Genomic DNA, 18,845 nt, shown 5'->3' with positions numbered 1-18,845 from the left:
GATAGTCTGACTCTGCTGCGCTCTCTCTGTGCGACATTTACGCACACGCCCCCGTATTTTTGGCGCAGCGCTGCGCTCCAGCGCGCTCTGGCAAGGGGACAGATTCTTTTTTCGATAAACCATCTGGCGAAAGCAAAGACACATAAATCATTCTTGATAAAAAAAAAATAAAAAAAATCGATAAAGAGATCAATATGGGCATATTTAAAGTTCATGAAAGATTCTTCATTCTCACATGTTTGTACAGTTTGTTTCTGGAACTCGTAGTTTCTCAGCCATATTCCCACGGTGCTTGGTGAATGGCATCATTTTAAATACAGGTTTTTGCAAATACCTTGAGAGAACACATGCGAACCTTTTGTTTTGATGAAGCAACTTAACAACACCACAGAGCTAACGACGCCCTTTCTGTGACGTCTATGAACTTATATATTCACATTCACACAGACAAAAACAGTCCAATCAGTGCGGTGGACTTTGAAGGCATCACTACTGTGATCCTCTGAGAGACAGACTCACAGAGAGAACATATAAGATCCTCTGCAACATCAACTGAAGTGAAGGATGAAAACCATAGAAGCTAGATATATTTTAATTATGTTTAGGTATTGCAATACAGAACTAAGGAGCACAGACGGACAATCCTGTTAGTCCCCTGTAATTACACTTCACAGCTCAGCAGAGAACCACAGGCTTCATGGTGTCTCACAACACGGTCTGTGGTGATGATGACAACATGCAGTTTGCTTATTTAATGTTGCCCAACGCATTGCAATAGGTTGTTTTGCATCTCTTGTAGTTATTTTTTAACTTAGTATCTCATGTTGTTTACTCAGCAAGTGTTTTATACAAATATATATATAAATAAATGTAAGAATAAGATGAGCTGGGGTAAGGTGCAATATTCAACAAGATGAGGTAAGCCTCTGTTTTATTTAGCATCTCATTTTCTGAATAGTAAATCTTAATTTTGATTAAGTTTACTTAATTTCTTCATCTTCACTTATTTAAAAAGTTTAACTCAAAATCTTTCTTGGCGGTAATAAGCTTCCACAGTAAAATGTATTTATTTGCAGAGGCTTACAGGCAGCATTCTTCATACATAAGCAGGTTGCCAGACAAGAATACACACCCAGTCTCTCTGCATGTAAAGCTTACACTTCACTGAAACTGAAAAGTTGAATACACAAACAGCAAACTGAGAAACCAAAAGGAGGGGGAGAAATATTCCACATGGCCTAGCATGATACCCTGTAAGATTATAGGTAATTATACTCCATATTTCCATATGATTCACCAAAGTAGATTAAGTCTAAATGTTATATTAGAGACTTTTTAGTCTAGCCTCTCATTTTCAGCAGTTTCCTACTTCACAACCACAATTTGCCATGAGTAAGAAACCCGGAAATTGTGAGATGGAGGGGGTTGGACCTTGTGTGTGTGCGTGTGTGTGTGTGTGTGTGTGTGTGTGTGTGTGTGTGTGTGAGGAAAGAGAGAGAGAGAGAGTAACATCCAATCCACCGGCTGACATCTGATTTGATCTTATTCATTTGGGAGTATACATCTGTACTCTCTGTCTGCAGCATCCTTCTCGCCGGGACACGAGGACTGATCGCTGTTTATTTACCGGGATATAATAGTAATAACGCAGCTGACATCTAAAGTGGTGACAAGTTGTCGGACTTGCGACAGAGGAGGGCAGACCAGGCACACGGTGTCCCTTCAAGAGAGAGAGAGAAAAGCAGAAACAGGACGAGCTGCGGGAGGAATACAAATGATACTTTTGAAAGAAACCGTCCGACGAGAAGAATGAGTCAAAGTGCCGGTGTGGAGCCTTAAAAGCGAAGACGATTGAGTGTTTTCTTTGTCAGGCTGGTGCCCACTTCCTCTCAGCTGCGAGGAGGATTCAAAGAAATACAGTAAAGTGTGATCTGAGACTATAAACGGAGGGATGACAGTCAAGCTGGACTTCGAGGAGTGTTTGAAAGACTCTCCGCGCTTCAGGTAAGAGTTTCTCTTGTGCTTTAATATGTATGTAGCATCAACACATCAAAACAAGGTGTCGAAATTCACCTTCTGGAATTTAAATGTGGCTTATACTTATATTATATTCCTTTTTTGATGGTCTATTATTTCAATATCCTTATGTTAGTGGCTTTTCAGGCTCCAAAAATGACTTTGAATGCATTTAATGTTTCATAATGAGTCCATTTGACAATCAGCTACCCCTCTGGGTCTTAGGTCAAGACGTGTCATGTCATTGCAAGTGTTGGGGGTCAATAAAAGGAGACTCTACATGCAGGCCTGCAGGGCAGAAACCCTGATCCAGGTGTGATGTCGCTGCTCTGGGCTGCATTTTGATGTGTCATTGAAACACCGGAAGTTTATACCTACTGTCGTGCAACATCTTTCATGAGAAACACATCAACAAGGGTATCAAGTTATACTGATAGATGGGTATTATCACCACTTAACTTGTGATTCTGCCCTTTAGAGCCTCTAATGTTGTCTAACTATGCTGCTCATGTCAGCTAGAGTCTTCAATCAATCTCCTTTCAACAGAGTCAACATCTGGTGTCATCAAAAGGGAAGTGGCTCCAAATTGGTTTTGCAAGCAGCTCAAGAGAGACTTTGGCAGGTCTTGGGTGCGCCCTGATCACTGTTGGCATCCTGCCTGAGTCACAGTGGCTGGTGTCTCTCTTCCAGCTGATTTGGCATATTTCAATGCTGAGCCTTTGCCTCTCTATGTTGCCTGTATTGAGTTTATGAGGCCTGCACAGTGGTGGAAAGTTTGAGTTGTGGCAGCTGCATGGTGAGGCTGTTGTGTCAGGCGGAGAGCAGAGGAAAGAACGAGGGGAAGGAAAAGTTATATCACATGTAAACACAGTCAATCAAACAGATAAGCAGAGAATGTGAGGCAAAGACAGAGGACGAAAAGATAATAATAAAAAGAAAAAGAAAGCTGTACTGACAGCCACTCAAATGTGCTGCCTCCGGTTGCTAGGTAACGGTGAGGTGCGAGGGCAACAGGAAGTGAGGCGAGATGTGCTGAGGTGATCAACAGGGGAGACAGGAAGTGTGACAACCACGGTGGAAACTCAGCTTCAGCTCTGTCTCAATTCGCTTTCTTACTCTCTGTCTGTGACTCTAATTCAGAGAGAAATGACAAGAGTGTACCTCTTTAATGAAGGAATCTTTATCTTCCTCCTTCCTCCCCTCTCCCCTCTCCCCTCTCCCCTTAGCTGACTTGTCACTTGGTCGTATTTCAAGAGGACATGACCTCAGACTTTGATTCAAACATCCCCGCACTAACAAACACAGAAAACACAAACAGTTACTGTGTGTCCAGGCCCTCGTCTCTCCACTCAGTCTTGCCTCTTTCTTTTTTTTCCTTTCTCTCTCTCTCTGTATCTCTGTACTGTTGGTGTAAGGCAGCGGAAACCACATGGTCGAGCTGTTCGTATGAGAAGAGACGAAAGGCAGATGACTGTTTGGCTAAAAACTGACAAACTAGCCATGCGCAGGACTTCTGAGGCGCCTTTGTGCATGTGTGTGAAGTTTGAGAAGGCCAGCTCGTATACTCAAGAGTATTAATCTGTTACTGAAACACAAGCATACTGGAAATTTGCTTCTCAAGTCTGAATGCTTGCAAGAGGGCCCATTCTGCAGGGCTACACAACATCTCCAAACCCACAGAAGTTTTATTTTGAAATGCTGCTCAAGAACTCACAGGGATTTTCCATTTCATGTTTACGATGCAGTAATGAATGCCGCAGCTTCATTGAAGCATTATAACAACAAATCGATGATTCATATTTCTCATGCAACTCATTTGTTGTTGATTAGCAATTAATTAACTACAAGCTTCACCTTTTACTTGAATTTCACTTCTGTAAAAATGTTTGGCACTGATCTCTCTCTCCAGTTTATAGTGACCTTTGACCCCAAGCTCATGTGTGTGACTTTGTGCATTTGTGTGTCTCTTTTAGAGCGGAAATTGAATTGGTCCAAAGCGACGTGAGTGAACTCGAGACACGATTAGAAAAGGTGAGATACATGCACCTACACACCTTTTTATAATATCATATTGAGTCACTGCACTATTTTCAAAAATGTCCCTACCACACACACACACACACACACACACACACACACACACACACACACACACACACACACACACACACACACACACACACACACATCATGTGAAGAGGTAGTGAAGTGAGAGGTGGGCGGCGGTAGTTGAGGTATTTTTAACCTGACAGTGAGCAGGAAGTAGCTCCAGGTGCTGCTTCCCCATCATATTGTTCTACAACAGAGAACTTCTGTTATTTCTTTCGATACAATAACATACAATATATTCCCCATTGTGTGTTTTTGTCCACACATGTTACAGTTTCAGATCTATATATCTGATAAAGAGGTCACATGTTGCATTTCTGTTGACGAAAATGCATGGAAATATACTCGTCTTAGTCTTAGATTAACCTCTTGGTTTATTTAACCTTACTTGAAAAGGTGAGGAGTGATTTATGTTTGGCAGCAGGGAGTTGTAGTGGTTTAGAAAAAACTAGACTAACAGGGTTCAAACCCTTCAGGCAGCTTTTATCTGCTCTTTGCAAGCGTCCTTGAGCCGAAATAACTGAGAGTGTTGCTGATCTGCTCTGACCTGACTGCCAAAGGAAGAAAGATACTTTTAAAAATGTTAGTTAATTCAATTAAAATAAAAAATCTATATATAATTTGTTATTGTGAGATAAACAAAGTGATCCTGTTTTGTTTTTTTCTTTCTGTTCTCCACCATGCTACATGCTACATGCTGTTACATGCCTGATTTGCATATTAAAGAAACAGACTTCTGGATAAAGTTCTGCTTATTGGCAGAAATTGAATTACAGGTGGGTGTGTGACACTCGCCACCTACTTTAAAAAAAAGAAGTTACCAAAATTCCTACCGTCCACTACGTTTAGACAATGGTGGAAGTGGTCAGTAAAGATATTACCATAATGTAAAGTAAAGTTTTTATCAGCAAAATACACACAGAAAATACTGCATTAGTGGATTGTTATTACTTTGATCTTGCAGTTGGTCTAGATTGAGCTACTTTTAACCTTTTTTACTGTTGGTTTGCTTAATCTATAGCAATATAACATATTTTATAAGCTGACCATATGTTTTGTATGTCAAATTTAAATGAGCAAAGTAACTATAAAACTGAAATACTACGTTCCTGCTGTGAAATGTTAATAATCTTCTGTGAGAAAGACCTATTGACCCACAGTGGCTTATCACATAAATCCACATTCATTTTGGATAAGCTAAAAATTAAACTGTGTTACATTAAACGCTTATTCACATCCACGCGCTAACAGGAGCCTGTAACTGTAATGTAACTTTTGATAAGCAGCGTCCTTTGGGGCCACAATTACAAGATAATGGTATCTGCTCAAATGGAGCGTGGCGTAGCACAAGAAGAAATGAGTCAACAAAGTACCTCAGAAATGTCGTTACACAGCAACATCTATCTGAAGTTTGCTAACATTAGCCACCAAAAACTACTGGTGAGGCAAAAAACTGCTTTATTGAAAAGAGTGTTGTTTACTTCTTATTAATACAACTTTACATTACAACAGAAAATAATTAGTTAAATCCTCTTAGCCTACATATTCTTACCTTAAGTGAAGTCTGTGTCACGCCAACACAGTCCTGAGAAGAGGTCTAATCAGGCACACTAAGTGGAAACACTTGTGTGGGTATGAGCAATGTATATTTAACCTTTTATTCAGCTCAAGTTAAGTTTAACATATGTTTGGCATAATTATTTGTATTCCTAGTTATAGTTTCAGCTCATTGTTTCTGGCTTTACAGTCCACAATGTTACTGTTTGGGTACACTCTCTTCTGGGTCATTCACTGTAGCTACAACTAGCTAGCTAGCTAGCTAGTTGTAGCTACAGCTACTCCACTACAACTAGCTAGCTAGCTAGTTGTAGTGGAGAATTTAGCCGTTAAAGAGACAGATAATTCCCTCTGGAAGTGTTAAAGAGTTAAAAGAAGAATGAATATTAGACTTACAATCATCAAGTGGCCAGAAACATGACTCCAAATGAATACTAATATTACTCTGTGTGTGTTGGATGTGTAAATAGGCTAATAGGTTAGCTAACACAATCTTATAAAGTATTAAGGATATGTTGATGTTGTGTTAACAGCTTGTTGCACTTCTAAGAGGCCAAAAAAAATCACTCGAAGCAGCTTTAGTGTCCAGTACAAGCATTTTGTTTTGTTTCTAAACTGGAAATTGTGTTAGTGTTCAAAATGTAATGTACAGTCATTTTGTATATCTGTAAATCTATAAAATATCTTTCTGTCTTTGTTCAAACTATAACAAAATAATTAAATATTGGCGATATATTGTTATCAGATGTATCAAATATAGATTCAAACCCAGTATTCCAAATAAAAATGAAGCCTGTGAATCCAGCTTTAATGCATCTTAATGAACTCCAGACAGTATTTAACAGAAGCTGGAGGTTATATTCAGCATGCACAGTAATTAGGCTCTACTGGAATAACCTCTAATTCTGGCTGTTTCATTGCTTTAATGTGTGGATTCCTGGAATCACCCATTATGTTTTAATTATTTATACGGATTATGACCAGCCGTTAGTAGTCACCGCAAGTGTCTTCTTGTTTGAGTATTCAGGATGAATTTGACTGTAGGTGTTTCATGTTTGTGTCATCTAGCTTGTGAAACAATGTCAGGCCATGCTGGAAGCAGGCAGAGTCTACTGCCAGACCAGCAAGAGTTTCGTCAATGGCCTCCGTGATCTGGGACACCAATGCTCCGGGGACAAGACGATGGAGGTGAAATGAACACAGTGGTGTACCACACATGTCACTTTTCCCACTCAGATTTACTCAACAAAAGTGGTAGCTCATGACCTTTAAGTACATCTGGAAAGTACTACGTTTATTTGAATCATTAAACTGTCAAATTCAGGATATTTAACTTTTATTTGCGCTCTAACTGCTAGATGGTTGTTAAAGATAAAGAAGCATGACATTGCTGTTACGATTTGATGAGAGTCTAATCCAAGATGTCTGTCCTGCAGGAGTGTTTGGACAAATGTTCCAAAAAGCTGTCTATCATCTTGGAAGCGCAGGGGGTGAGTCTGTCTGGGCCTTTGACACCACCATCTCCATGACGTCATGGCGCTTATCAGTTTCAGTGTGTGGTCAAACAAGGCTGGAGCACGCTGTTGAACACATTTGACATTTAAATGTGCTCACTGTGGTACATTTGTCTCTGTCTCCTTTTCCCTTATTAGGAAGTGATTGAAACCACACAGAAGTCTGTCAAGACGAAGCTGCAGAACTTTGTCAAAGAGTGAGTGAGCTGCTTTTTTTTTTTATCATCTAATCTTCTAGATGTCATCAGCCATCTTTTTCAGGCTGAGTCACTCCCCCTGCATGTCTTCCAACCATTAGCACACGCATTAAAAACAATTTGGGGATTATGATCTTTCATTAGACTTCCCCTATCACTTTGTCTTGCAGTCTGCGCTTATTAGTGGAAATGATACGGTAGATTAGATGAGAGAGAGGATGTCTCATAGCATGTGACAGTAGTGATTAGCTGGGTTTTTACCCAGTGACACATTTTGAATGTGTTTTAACCCTTCTGAGCTCACATCACCTCATGTCAAAAATTATTTGTCAAACTGGGAGAGTGCAGACCTCCGACAATAATTTGTGTATACGTCCGGTGATTCGGATCCGCCCCCAAATTTAAGGGGTTCTTCCTTGGCCAATGCTACATACTTCCACCAAGTTTCATAAAATCAGGCTAGTAGTTTTCCTGCTGACAACAACACCGAGTTGAAAACATAATCTCCCTAATAAAGTTTAAATACTAAGAATGCACCTCTTTCCTTTCCTCCCTGTCTCCCAGGGATATTCGGCGATTTAAGGATGTGCGCAAGGAGTTTGAGCGCGGCAGCGAATGCCTGGAGGGGGCGCTAGTGAGGAACGCTCAGGCTCCACGGGGGAAGCTACACGAAGTGGAGGAGGCGAGCAATGCCCTGCTCAACGCACGCAAGACCTTTCGGTCTGAGGCCCTGGATTACGTCCTGGAGGTGAGGAAAGAATGTTGGATGAAGTAAAAATACTTGCATACTTTTCCACTTCATGTTGGGCTACTGGATAAAGAGAGACACTTAGATCATTGTTGGACGAGGTACTTTGATCTTTTACTTAAGTAAAAGTAGTAGAAATAATCTGTTACAGTATAAGTATTAGCATCAAAACATACTAGTTTATATAATACTTAAAGTACAAAAAGTAAAAGTACTCATTCTGCACAATGGCCCATTATAGAAAAATATACGTTATATTATTTGATTAAAATGTTTGATGAATTAATGTGTATAACTATGTGTATAACATGCAAAGCAAATGACCTTTCTGGATAAGAATTTAGCTAAAATTGGAGGATTAAATCATTTCCCTGCACTTGTGTGTGCATTAAAAACAGGCTTTATACAGGGTCCACTTGAACTTAGACTACATATGTGAGAAAACAAACGTACCAGTCCGCCAAAACAGGTTCAAAGGAGAAAGCCAACCGCATAACCAGTACGATCAGGTACCAAAAACAGCCTGCAAAAGACACACAACAGCATGTCTAATTATAGTTGTGAGTCTGCTGTTTTGAATGATAACAGGTTTGCCTCGGGTCTTCTCTCCAGACTTGCGGTTGCGGCTCCCAGAGGATGAGTTCTTTTGGTTTTGGAAAAATGAACACTGTCTCAAACCATTGCTTCTTTTTGTTTCAGATTAACGTCATTGAGGCCAAGAAGAAGACAGACATTCTGATGGCAGTGAGTTCACGTTGACCTATTTTAAGTTCATTTTGTTGATCTTGTAAAGATGTGGTGTCTACATCTCTTAAAAATGTATGTATGTAAGAGTTTTGTAAATGCTTTCTCATGCTTTCTGTCAGATATTGTCACTGATGGAGGCCCAGGCTCAGCTTTTCCAACATGGCCACCAGTCTCTCTCAGAAATGGACGAGTATAGACGGAAACTGAACGAAGAGGTAATGGCTTGTTATTTAATTTCTTCTGTTGCATCTTCTAGAAATCCCGTGAGGTGCCAACATGGCGGTCGATGCCAGAACTGGCTCTTTACAAATTGTGACTAATTGAATAACAGCTGGACAGGAAAAGGAGACAGCGTCTTGTGTGGAGTGCTTCGTGATTAGCTTAGCTTAGTTTAGCAAAAAGCCTAGCAGTAGGGGGAAACAGATAGCCTAGTCTGCCTCCAAAGATGAAAAATAACCCAATTACTAATTATTCGAATGTGCTGGTAGGTTTATTTTTGATCTGTGGACATAACTGGGCTAGCTGTTTCGCCCTGATTCCAGTCTTTATGCTAAGCTAGGCTAATTGACTAGTCTTTATGTTTGAAACAGCAAAAAGATCCCACCAAAAGGTCCCTTTAGAAGCTCTTCTGGAGCTTTTGACCACTGAAGAGAAACGTTTTGTATTGTATGTATCTTCAGCTCAGACTCATACAAGGATGCAGACGTCACATAATGCATATTTCTGGGATTGAAAAATAATAATAATAATTATTCAAATTAAAGAGAAGATTACACAGGCTCATATGCAGGTTTCAAACATTCAAAAATACTTTTAATCAGCTATTTTAAGAAGCATAAAATGGATTTAAAATGCTAATTTCAGTTTAGAGATATATGAGATATTGTTGAATGTAAAGTAAAACAAGGTACATTCATAAATAAGACTCAAATATTTATGTTTGAGGTAAGTTGCATCAGATGAGTTTTTGGCATTTTTCTAAGGGGAGCGGAGCCGAGGAGTCACAAGATCACTTCACACTTTCATCGTGACAGGAAAAAGTGAGCAACAACAGGAAATATTTCACATGACTGTGTGTGTGTGTGTGTGTGTGTGTGTGTGTGTGTGTGTGTGTGTGTGTGTGACCTTTTACAGGAGTATTGTGTCGTGCTTTTGCGAAATGAAAATACTTTTGAACAGGAAATGAATTTGTCAGCGTTCACTGGCCGAAATCAAACGGCACCAAAGCTCTTTCTGTTTGAACAGGAAACGATAGGAGCCAGAATAAGCAGATAAAAGAGAGACGTTAGGAATAATACACTGAGCAGATTCCACCAGTGTTATTCTACAGTTTGACACAGGATATAGGAAGAGGCTCAACACTTCCTAAATCCTGTTTCTGTTAGCGAAGACTGCAGGAGTGAGTCTTTTCAAACAGAGGCAAACATGTTAGGAAGGAAAGGGAAAGGAAAACGGAAAGTTGTCTTGGAGTGAATAGAAAAGACAACAAATAGAAGACAGAAACATACATCAGAGTCCATACACTTATACAGGTTTTCAGAACACTTAGCTAATATATTTCCCATTTTGCCATCTCACCAAATGCATTTAAATTCACATTATTATTCCGGTAGTGTTTAGTATTTCCATACATTTTATTTAGTTAAAGATTGGTTATTGTACAAATGTAGCTCAAGTAAGCTTTCTAAATGTTGGACTGGGTTTTAAGCCCTGAAGTCAGTAAGGTAGTAATTAGCCTGCTGATGCGTCATTGAACAAAGTACTTAATCACCGTCTGTTTCACTTAGCGGAGTAAAACTGCAAATCAGTGAACGTATCCGAAAGCATTAATAGATTATACATAAGAGCTGATGGTGAGTTCTTATGTGTGGGACATTGTACATCATATAAAGATCGATATTTGTGTCTGGCGAATGACCTCAGCGTCTATTTCTGTTTTAACAGCACACTCAGTTTGTCCTCAACTCTGCCCGGGAGAAGAGGGACATGGAGCAAAGACACGCTGCAATCAAGAAAAAGGTAACGCGCGTATATAAATGTCTTGGGAAGTACAGTGCCTATAGAAAGTCACCATACCCTGTGAAAATGGATGATTCCACTACTAGTAGTGCATGGTACGGCAAAGAATTCACCATGGTTGGAAAAGTGCTTTCAAAAGGCCTCCGGGATAAAGCTGTAGGAAGGCACAAGTTAGGTGAAGGCTACAGCAATAATTTGAAGGCTTTAGCGCTCCCTCTGTACTGTTCAGAGCATCATTAAGAAGTGGAAAGAGTATGGCACCACCAACACCTTGCCTAGATCAGGCCGTCCGTCCATCCTGGATGACCGAACTAACGAGGACATTGATCAGAGAAGCTACCAAGAGGCTGGTCGGTCTGTGCATGTGACTCTGTTGCCATGTGGAAAAAGGTTCTATGGTCAGATGAGACTAAGATTGAACTTTTTGGACTGAATTCCAAACGCTATGTTTGGCGAAAACCAAACACAGCACACCACCCAAAACACACCATACCTACTGTGAAGCATGTTGGACACATCATGTTGTGGGGATTGTTTCTCTGGGCACTTGGTCAGGACTGAAGGGAAAATGGATGCTGCCAAGTTCACCCACATTCTTGAGGAAAACCTGCGTCCTTCTGCTAGACAGCTTCCAACACGACAACGATCCTAAACAAACGCAGTGGCTTAAGGATAGGAAGGTGAATGTCCTTGAGTGGCCAAGTCAGAGCCCTGACTTAAATCCGATAGAACATCTGTGGATGGGCTTGAAGAGATCAGTCCATCGACGCTCACCATGGAATATGACTGAACTCGAACAATTCTGCAACAAATAATGTGCAAATATTCTCCAATCTAAGTGTGCAGAGCTAGTTTGATTGATGGCTGTAATTGCAGCAAAAGATGGCTCTACGAAGTATTAAATCAGGGGACTGATGACTTTACCAACCCTGTTATTCTAGTTTTTCATCATTCAGAAATGTTTTTTCCATTAGTTTGATGTTGTAACGCTACATTTGTAAATAAAGCTGGATTTTATTATTTTTATAGTTTTGATTTCAGGCTGTACGGCAAATAAAGTAACTGTTTCAAAGGGGTATGATGACGTTCTATAGGCACTGTATATATATTTTTAAACAACAGTAAACGTTAAGTTTTTCTTAAATGTTTCCAGGACGTGTCCTATGATGACTCCATCATGGATTTCAAACCTGACGCACCCAATGGGATCGCCATGGAGGGATACCTCTATAAGAGAGCCAGCAACGCCTTCAAGACCTGGAGCAGGTACAAGCCCCCCCCCCCACGTAGTGTCTCGCACAGAACAGCTGCATCGTCTTTGTGCTTTTCTCCCTCCATACGTCACACTCGACTCAAATGTCCACTATTTGTCTTTTCTTCCTAAAGGCTTAATGACCTTTTTTTTCTTGGTATTATCTCTTCACTCCAGGCGTTGGTTTTCAATCCAAAAGAACCAGCTGGTGTATCAGAAGAAGTTCAAGGTATACTTGAGATAACTGTCACTGTTTTTAACATATGGCTTGAATAGCCAAACATAGAAGAAAGATCCCAAATGTGCATAATTACATGCAATGAGCGTGCTTTTCTGGTCTCTCTCAGGAACAGCCTACAGCTGTGGTGGAGGACTTGCGTCTTTGCACGGTCAAGCCCAGCGCTGAAAACGAGAGACGATTCTGCTTTGAAGTGGTCTCCCCGTCAAAGTGAGTGCGTGGGGGGGCGAACATGTCTGTGTTCATGCATACGTGTGTTTAAGCGATGGTGGTGAGTTTTCACTGGTGTTGAGTGTGTGGCTTAAAGAGTCATGCGAAAGAGGGAGGGTGATGATCATTTGTCCAAATTTCGTGTGTGTGTGTGTGTGTGTGTGTGTGTGTGTAGGTGTTGTTTGTTGCAGGCAGACTCGGAAAGGCAGCAGCAGGCGTGGATCAGCGCCGTCCAAAACAGCATCGCATCAGCCTTTCAAGAGCACAGAGAGGACCCACACAGCCCAGTGAGAACACACACACAATACACACACATCATCTGCTATATCAGCATTTGTCAGTGGGAGTTTAATCCGAGGAGAGACAGAGGAAGTTGTGCGCCTTTTTTGTGCGTCTCCTCATTCCTGTTTTCGTGTGTGTGTGGTTATCAGAGACAGCGCTGCAGCTCCGTGTCTCCGAGCAGTTCGGCAGGAGGGGGAGGAGGAGGGGACCAGGAGAACAAGGGCTGCAAGGCGTTGGAGGAGGTCCAGGCGATCCCGGGGAACAAACAGTGCTGCGACTGCGGGGAGCCCGGTCCCGACTGGGCCTCCATCAACCTGGGCATCACGCTTTGCATCATCTGCTCGGGAATACACAGGTACACGGACACACATTCACACACACACTTATATGCACACATGGCGGCTTAACAATCTTATCTTTAAATGGTTTCCTCCTGCAACAGGAGCCTGGGAGTCCATTTCTCCAAAGTACGCTCCCTCACTCTGGACTCGTGGGAGCCAGAGCTCATTAAGGTAATCTAACCTTTTAACTGCAGCAGCTACACAACCTCATTATTGTGTTTCCTGTGCTCACAAGAATTACCACTGAGTGTAATGATTATGCACTGACTTTTAAGTTGAACTGACGTTCTTTTTCCTTTGCTTTGTTTAGTTGATGTGTGAATTAGGAAACACAGTGCTCAACCGGATCTACGAGGCCCGGATTGATGAGATCACCATCAAGAAGCCCCACGCCTCCAGTCCCAGGTACAAACGTACACATTTACAGACATTTAAAGGCACAGTCCACTGGTTGTACACATACAGAAAGTACTACTCAGTCTGTGAAGATGGTTGTGTAATGTCTTGACCCTGGTGATGTCATCAAGGTTATCTTTGGCTTTCATATTCATCCCTCCTAAAACAATCAGTCAGTATGTACTGCATACTAAATACAGTATACACAGTATGTCAGAAACTAATGTAGCAAACATCCTTTTAGATATGTTGACCTTTTCTTATTTTAACGTGTCTCTTTCAAGTCACCTGACTTTGGGGAAGTCCAATACTAAATTAGCGGAGTACGCCATCATTCATCGAGCAGTTGATGCAACACGACGGTTAGTTTAGAAATCTCAGAAATCTCAGAAATCAGCAGAAATGAAGAGAAACGCACTCTTCATCTCCTCCTGCTGTCATATTCATGACATTACATAAAGGTTTAATTCATCTGTGCATTGTTTGAAGACTTGCCACACCTCCTGAGTGTGGGTGGATTGGCTCCAGCTCCGAAAAGGCTGGTTGAGTTAAGAACCTCTGCAGATCCGGTGGCTGAGTTTTAAGATCTTAACATCTGCAAAGATCTATATGGGTTACAGATGATCATATCACTTCCTCTTCCCCTCTCTGTTGTGTCGCAGCAAACAGGAAGTGCCACAGGTACATGATACACATGATTAACAGTGTGAGGCTGCATGCTTTCTGCACAATGAGCTTTCAGTCTTGTTTTGTCTGGTTTCATCTTATTTGTTGTTGTTGTTGTCTTTTTGGAATATAATTTGTTTGTGGTGTTTTTTTTCCCAGTGACATGTTGACAACTCAAATGCCTTACAGTACATCACTTATGAACGGATTCTCTTTTTTTAAAGTGAATTTATGACTTAATTAAATGTCCTCGGGGACATGTGTGAAGCATTCCTGTCTCACAGCTGCACCAGCAAGCTGTGGCGTCAAACTGAGAACAAGTAAAACATACTGACAAACAGCCCTGCATGTCGGCTTCTTTTGTTTTGTTTGGTTTCGTGTGAGAGAAGATGTCTGTAGAAATATTAAAACCCTCCATCTCTTTCTTTCTTCCTTTCTAATCGCTCATCTCTGTCCCCCAGAGGAGACAAGGAGTCGTGGATCCGATCAAAGTACGTCGAAAAGAAGTTCATCCAAAAGCTGCCCGAGACCGGCAGGAACACCCCGCTGAGGCAATCCAGCGTCAGGAGGAACAGAGTGGGGACGCAGGACCGGACCGCACAGCGGCCGCCGCTCAAACCCAAACCGAACCGAGCCACTCTGCCTCGGGTCACAGGTAAACACAGTCAGGACTGATGGACGTGAACCAGCGGGCTGTGAAAGGTCTAATGATCCAGCTGGTTGCTTGTTGTGCAGTTCATCACTCTTCATACTCCTGCTGTTGTCGACAAAACAGAAACGCAACCCCACACACTCACAAGCCCCAAAATTGGTGATCCAGCAAAAGTTGATAATCCTAAAGGCCTTGTCTGCTGTATTATATATATGTGTGTGTGTGTGTGTGTGCATGTGCGTGTGCGTGTGTGTGTGTGCAGTCAGCAGGCTAAACCAATATGCATGGCTCTCTCTCTCTCTCTCTCTCTCTCTCCTCAGGGCTGAGCCCCAGTGACCTTGTCCAAAAGAACAACACACACAAAGGTGAGATAAAACGTGCCCCCACAATGCAACATTTATATATTGGGCCGCTACAGGAGGACAAGAACAGTAACACCAAGATGTGTCAAAACTTCATTTTACCTTTTTGACAAAAAGAAAAGTTAACCCTCTGCTCCACTCAGACGCGGACGAGGAAGAAGAGGATCTGAGCGGGCTTCATCCCGGGGCGCTGCTGTACCGCTCGGCAGCCCTGCAGAACTTCCCCGTCATGGCCGACGCTTTGGCCCACGGAGCCGACGTCAACTGGGTCAACGTGGCCGAGGAGTCCAGCACACCGCTGATACAGGCCGTCTCAGCGGTAAGGGGAGCATCGATGGTCCCCAGAGGACGCTCTCAGGAGACACCTGTCTTTATACATTTAGGTTTGACGGGAAGCATCACAAAGGTTTGTGTGTTTGTTAAAAACAGCTCACACTGTTCCTGTCTTCTTACCAGAATGCTCTGGCTGCCTGCGAGTTCCTGCTACAGAACGGCGCTAACGTCAACCAGGCAGACAGCAACGGGAGAGGACCGCTTCACCACGCCACCATCTTGGGTCACACTGGGTAGGAGACACTGTCACACACACACACACACACACACACACACACACACAGGCTGTTAAATGTTTCATTTCAAAGCAGCGCAAAGGTGCCCGTCGTAGCTTTACAGCAACATTACTACTGAGCAGATAACATGGAGCTCATTATTTCACTACCTGGACCTGTACTGCTTATCAGAAAGTCAAGTCGCTCTATTTCTAATCTCATGTGGCCTGGAACAGATTGCAGTACGCTTTATTTTAAAAGTCCATTCAAAAGTAAGGTTTCATTTTAGACCAAAGTGTCTTGACTCTTGAAATATTCACGTCAGAGTCCCCTTTTTTTGACTAAATAGTTCCACAAACTAAAAAAGCCCACAGGAACTTTTAATTCAGGAAAAAAGAAACTAGGAACTGAAAGTCCTCTTTGTGAAACGCAATGTTTTCATTTCCTCTTCACGTGAAGAACCAAGGACATTTGGTAAATTGGTTGAGAGATGAATATATTATTTTCCTCAAATGGTAAAAAGTGTCAATGCCACACACACACACACACACACACACTTTATGCATCTCTTTGCTTTCCCAGGTTGGTTTGTCTCTTCTTGAAGCGAGGCGCAGACTACAACGCCAGAGACAAGAACCAGAAAGACCCCATAACTATTGCCGTTGACACCGCCAACGCTGACATCGTCACTTTGTGAGTATTTGAGAAAAGGGTTAGTTTGTGACGATGTGAACGACGATCGATGTTCTGACTCATCTTTTCCTCTCCAGGCTGCGGATTGCCAAAATGAACAAGGAGATGCGAGAGATGGACGGAGCGTTTGGCCAATCAGGTCACTCAGGGGGGCAGGGGTCTGGGGGTTTAATGGGAGGGGCAGGAGGTGGGCGGGCCCACACCAGGAAGAGCCTCCTGGCTATAAAGAACCACATAAGTGGCTGGGCTCTGGGGGGGCAAAATGATTAGTGGGGGGGGGGGGGATACACACACCAGCCCAGGATAAGAGGCTGTTTATGGTCGTGAGCTAAAAGGATCAGAACTCACTAGTCATGCGGTGTTAATCTGCAGCATCTGCAGAGAAATGATATTAGCCTTCCACACGTTGCCTTCGTTAAGAAAGCATCAAATCAAATTCTCGTAAACCAAGAGAACACAGGGTACGACATGAAGGCAGCGAGCACAGATGTGTTATATCAGGGACGACAGGGAAATGTCTTGTGACACAAAGAAGGGACGTCATGAGAGAGGAGTCCACATTGCACTTTGAAAACTGTGTATAGATCTATATCCGGCTTATTCTTTCTGATATTGTATACTTGGGATATTTTTATATATAGTGTGTACATATTCAGTGTTTTCATTGTGTGTGTGTGTGTGTGTGTGTGTGTGTGTGTGTGTGTGTATTGGGCTGCCTTTTTTTCAGTCCAGTTGTGTAAGCTAAATTCAATGTCGGGTTGGGGGCTCAAGGACGATTTCATCCCGCTATTCCGTGAATAGGGACAGTTTGAACTCATATATTACGTGTTTGTATTTACCCGAAATTAAAAGAGCTCTGTCCTGCAGCTGTCGATCTTTTTTGTCATTTGGCTCTTTTTCAAGCTGCAAAGTCCATTCTTTCATGATTAGCCCTTTTTTTTAGTGGCTCTCCAAGGCTGCGTTTCTTGCGTAAGCTGTACTCAATCACGGTTTCACATCATGAAGGAATGGAAACGTGATGCTTTTTTTTGTGTGTGTGCTTAAAAAGAAAAACAAACTGCTGGTCAGTATTTGACGTGCTTTATATCACTGTGTGTCTTTGTTGTGTGCATTCATGCCGTCTGTCCACTGAGATGCCCGGCTGGTCTCAACTGCTTGTGCAGTGTGCCACCTACTGCAAACTAAGAGGTAAAGTGCATGTGCGTGCCCGGATGTGTGTGTTTATTTGTTTCAGTTTGCATGCTTCTTGCTTTAGGGCTACAACTCTAAATGTGTTCAGGATATAGTTGGTGGAGTTAACGGCCATTAAAACTGAATGTGTCCTCTCGAGAGTCATGCCGCTTTTGATGAAAGATGTTATGGTTCCAAACACAGCTGTGTCTCATTAGAAGAAAGACAAGAATTTAAATCCAGAAGAGATGGCATTAATTTGAAATGAACAGCTTTTAACATTCTTGTTTCCCCTTTTTAAAAGGCTCATGTGTTGTTCTCTGCTCTTTCCCAGGTGATGAAACCTACCAGGACATCTTCAGGGACTTTTCCCACATGGCCTCTAACAACCCCGAGAAGCTCAAACGCCGCAGTGCAGATCCCAAATCTTAACCAGCTGTCGCCTCCTCCTCAGCCTACATTTTCACACACGTGCGTACTTTCAACCACACACATAGAAAACACACGTATCACAGTGTCCAACTGGTAGACATGCAGACACACATTTTCCCTGGCGACCTGCCACATGTTCAGTCATAGCTCAGCTGGTGTTGACTTCAGAGGGGATGAGCGCTCCACACAGTGAATTCTTTGTGTGAACACGTCAGACCAGAACAATTGTGTCCAAGTGGGAACACTGGGAACAGCTTTATGAGACCAGCATGAGGTGTCTTTATGTGTAGCAGAGGGTAACACCGTCTCTGCCAAGATCTTTTTGGTTTTTTTTTTACTAAAAAGGGCTGTTTTAATTTCCTTTGTACGTGGAAAAGTGAAAGTGTTTGTTGGAAATGTGCATCATCTTATGTTAACCGTCTTCCGTGGAGTTGTAATGTATTCAGATGTTTACATTTGGGGATATTTTTAGACAGTGTTCATGCTTGTTTTGTTAAACTTTACTTGAGGTACTTGAGATTTTTGTATCATGATCAAATAAACTGCAATACAAGAATTACATCCAAGTGTGTTTTAAGTTGTGACTACAAGTCGAGGTTCATGTTTTTATGTGTGCAGCAAGTATATTGTGCGGTCATGAGTACACATCCACAGCAGAGGGCGCCATCTTTGAAAAAAGAATGGCTGCCGGACAGG

At 42.1% G+C, this 18,845-nt stretch overlaps 1 protein-coding gene across 2 annotated transcripts; it reads left to right on the top strand.

Moving 5' to 3' along the window:
* The first annotated feature begins 1,466 nt into the window (after positions 1–1,466).
* On the top strand, positions 1,467–18,708 carry acap1 (ArfGAP with coiled-coil, ankyrin repeat and PH domains 1). Of its 2 annotated transcripts, XM_029454491.1 has the most exons (23): positions 1,469–2,004; positions 3,990–4,047; positions 6,751–6,870; positions 7,119–7,172; positions 7,335–7,393; positions 7,958–8,141; positions 8,841–8,885; positions 9,008–9,103; positions 10,833–10,907; positions 12,061–12,173; positions 12,337–12,388; positions 12,507–12,607; positions 12,783–12,894; positions 13,039–13,244; positions 13,332–13,401; positions 13,541–13,635; positions 14,754–14,947; positions 15,265–15,309; positions 15,450–15,625; positions 15,763–15,872; positions 16,437–16,547; positions 16,625–16,686; positions 18,052–18,708. In XM_029454491.1, exons 1-23 carry the CDS (start codon positions 1,952–1,954, stop codon positions 18,147–18,149), a joined length of 2,289 nt encoding a protein of 762 aa, XP_029310351.1. In that variant the 5' UTR covers positions 1,469–1,951; the 3' UTR covers positions 18,150–18,708. The 2 variants fall into 2 exon arrangements, with proteins under 2 accessions (XP_029310350.1, XP_029310351.1); XM_029454490.1 differs by lacking the exon at positions 18,052–18,708 and having other exon boundaries at positions 1,467–2,004; positions 16,625–16,817.
* Positions 18,709–18,845: the final 137 nt, after the last annotated feature.

The sequence above is a fragment of the Cottoperca gobio genome, chromosome 18 (genome assembly GCF_900634415.1).
Source record: "Cottoperca gobio chromosome 18, fCotGob3.1, whole genome shotgun sequence".
In the NCBI taxonomy this organism is placed as follows: Eukaryota; Metazoa; Chordata; class Actinopteri; order Perciformes; family Bovichtidae; genus Cottoperca; species Cottoperca gobio.
The sequence above is the reverse complement of the archived record's forward strand: the minus strand, read 5'-3'. Positions and strand labels throughout refer to the sequence as shown.

What these genes read in the sequence shown, in the direction of transcription:
- acap1 (XM_029454490.1), top strand. Translation starts at nt 1,952, where the DNA reads ATGACAGTCAAGCTGGACTTCGAGGAGTGTTTGAAAGACTCTCCGCGC. An exon ending in ACGCTGCAATCAAGAAAAAG is followed by an intron (nt 10,908 to 12,060) that starts GTAACGCGCGTA and finishes AAATGTTTCCAG; the next exon opens with GACGTGTCCTATGATGACTC. An exon ending in GCCTTCAAGACCTGGAGCAG is followed by an intron (nt 12,174 to 12,336) that starts GTACAAGCCCCC and finishes TCTTCACTCCAG; the next exon opens with GCGTTGGTTTTCAATCCAAA.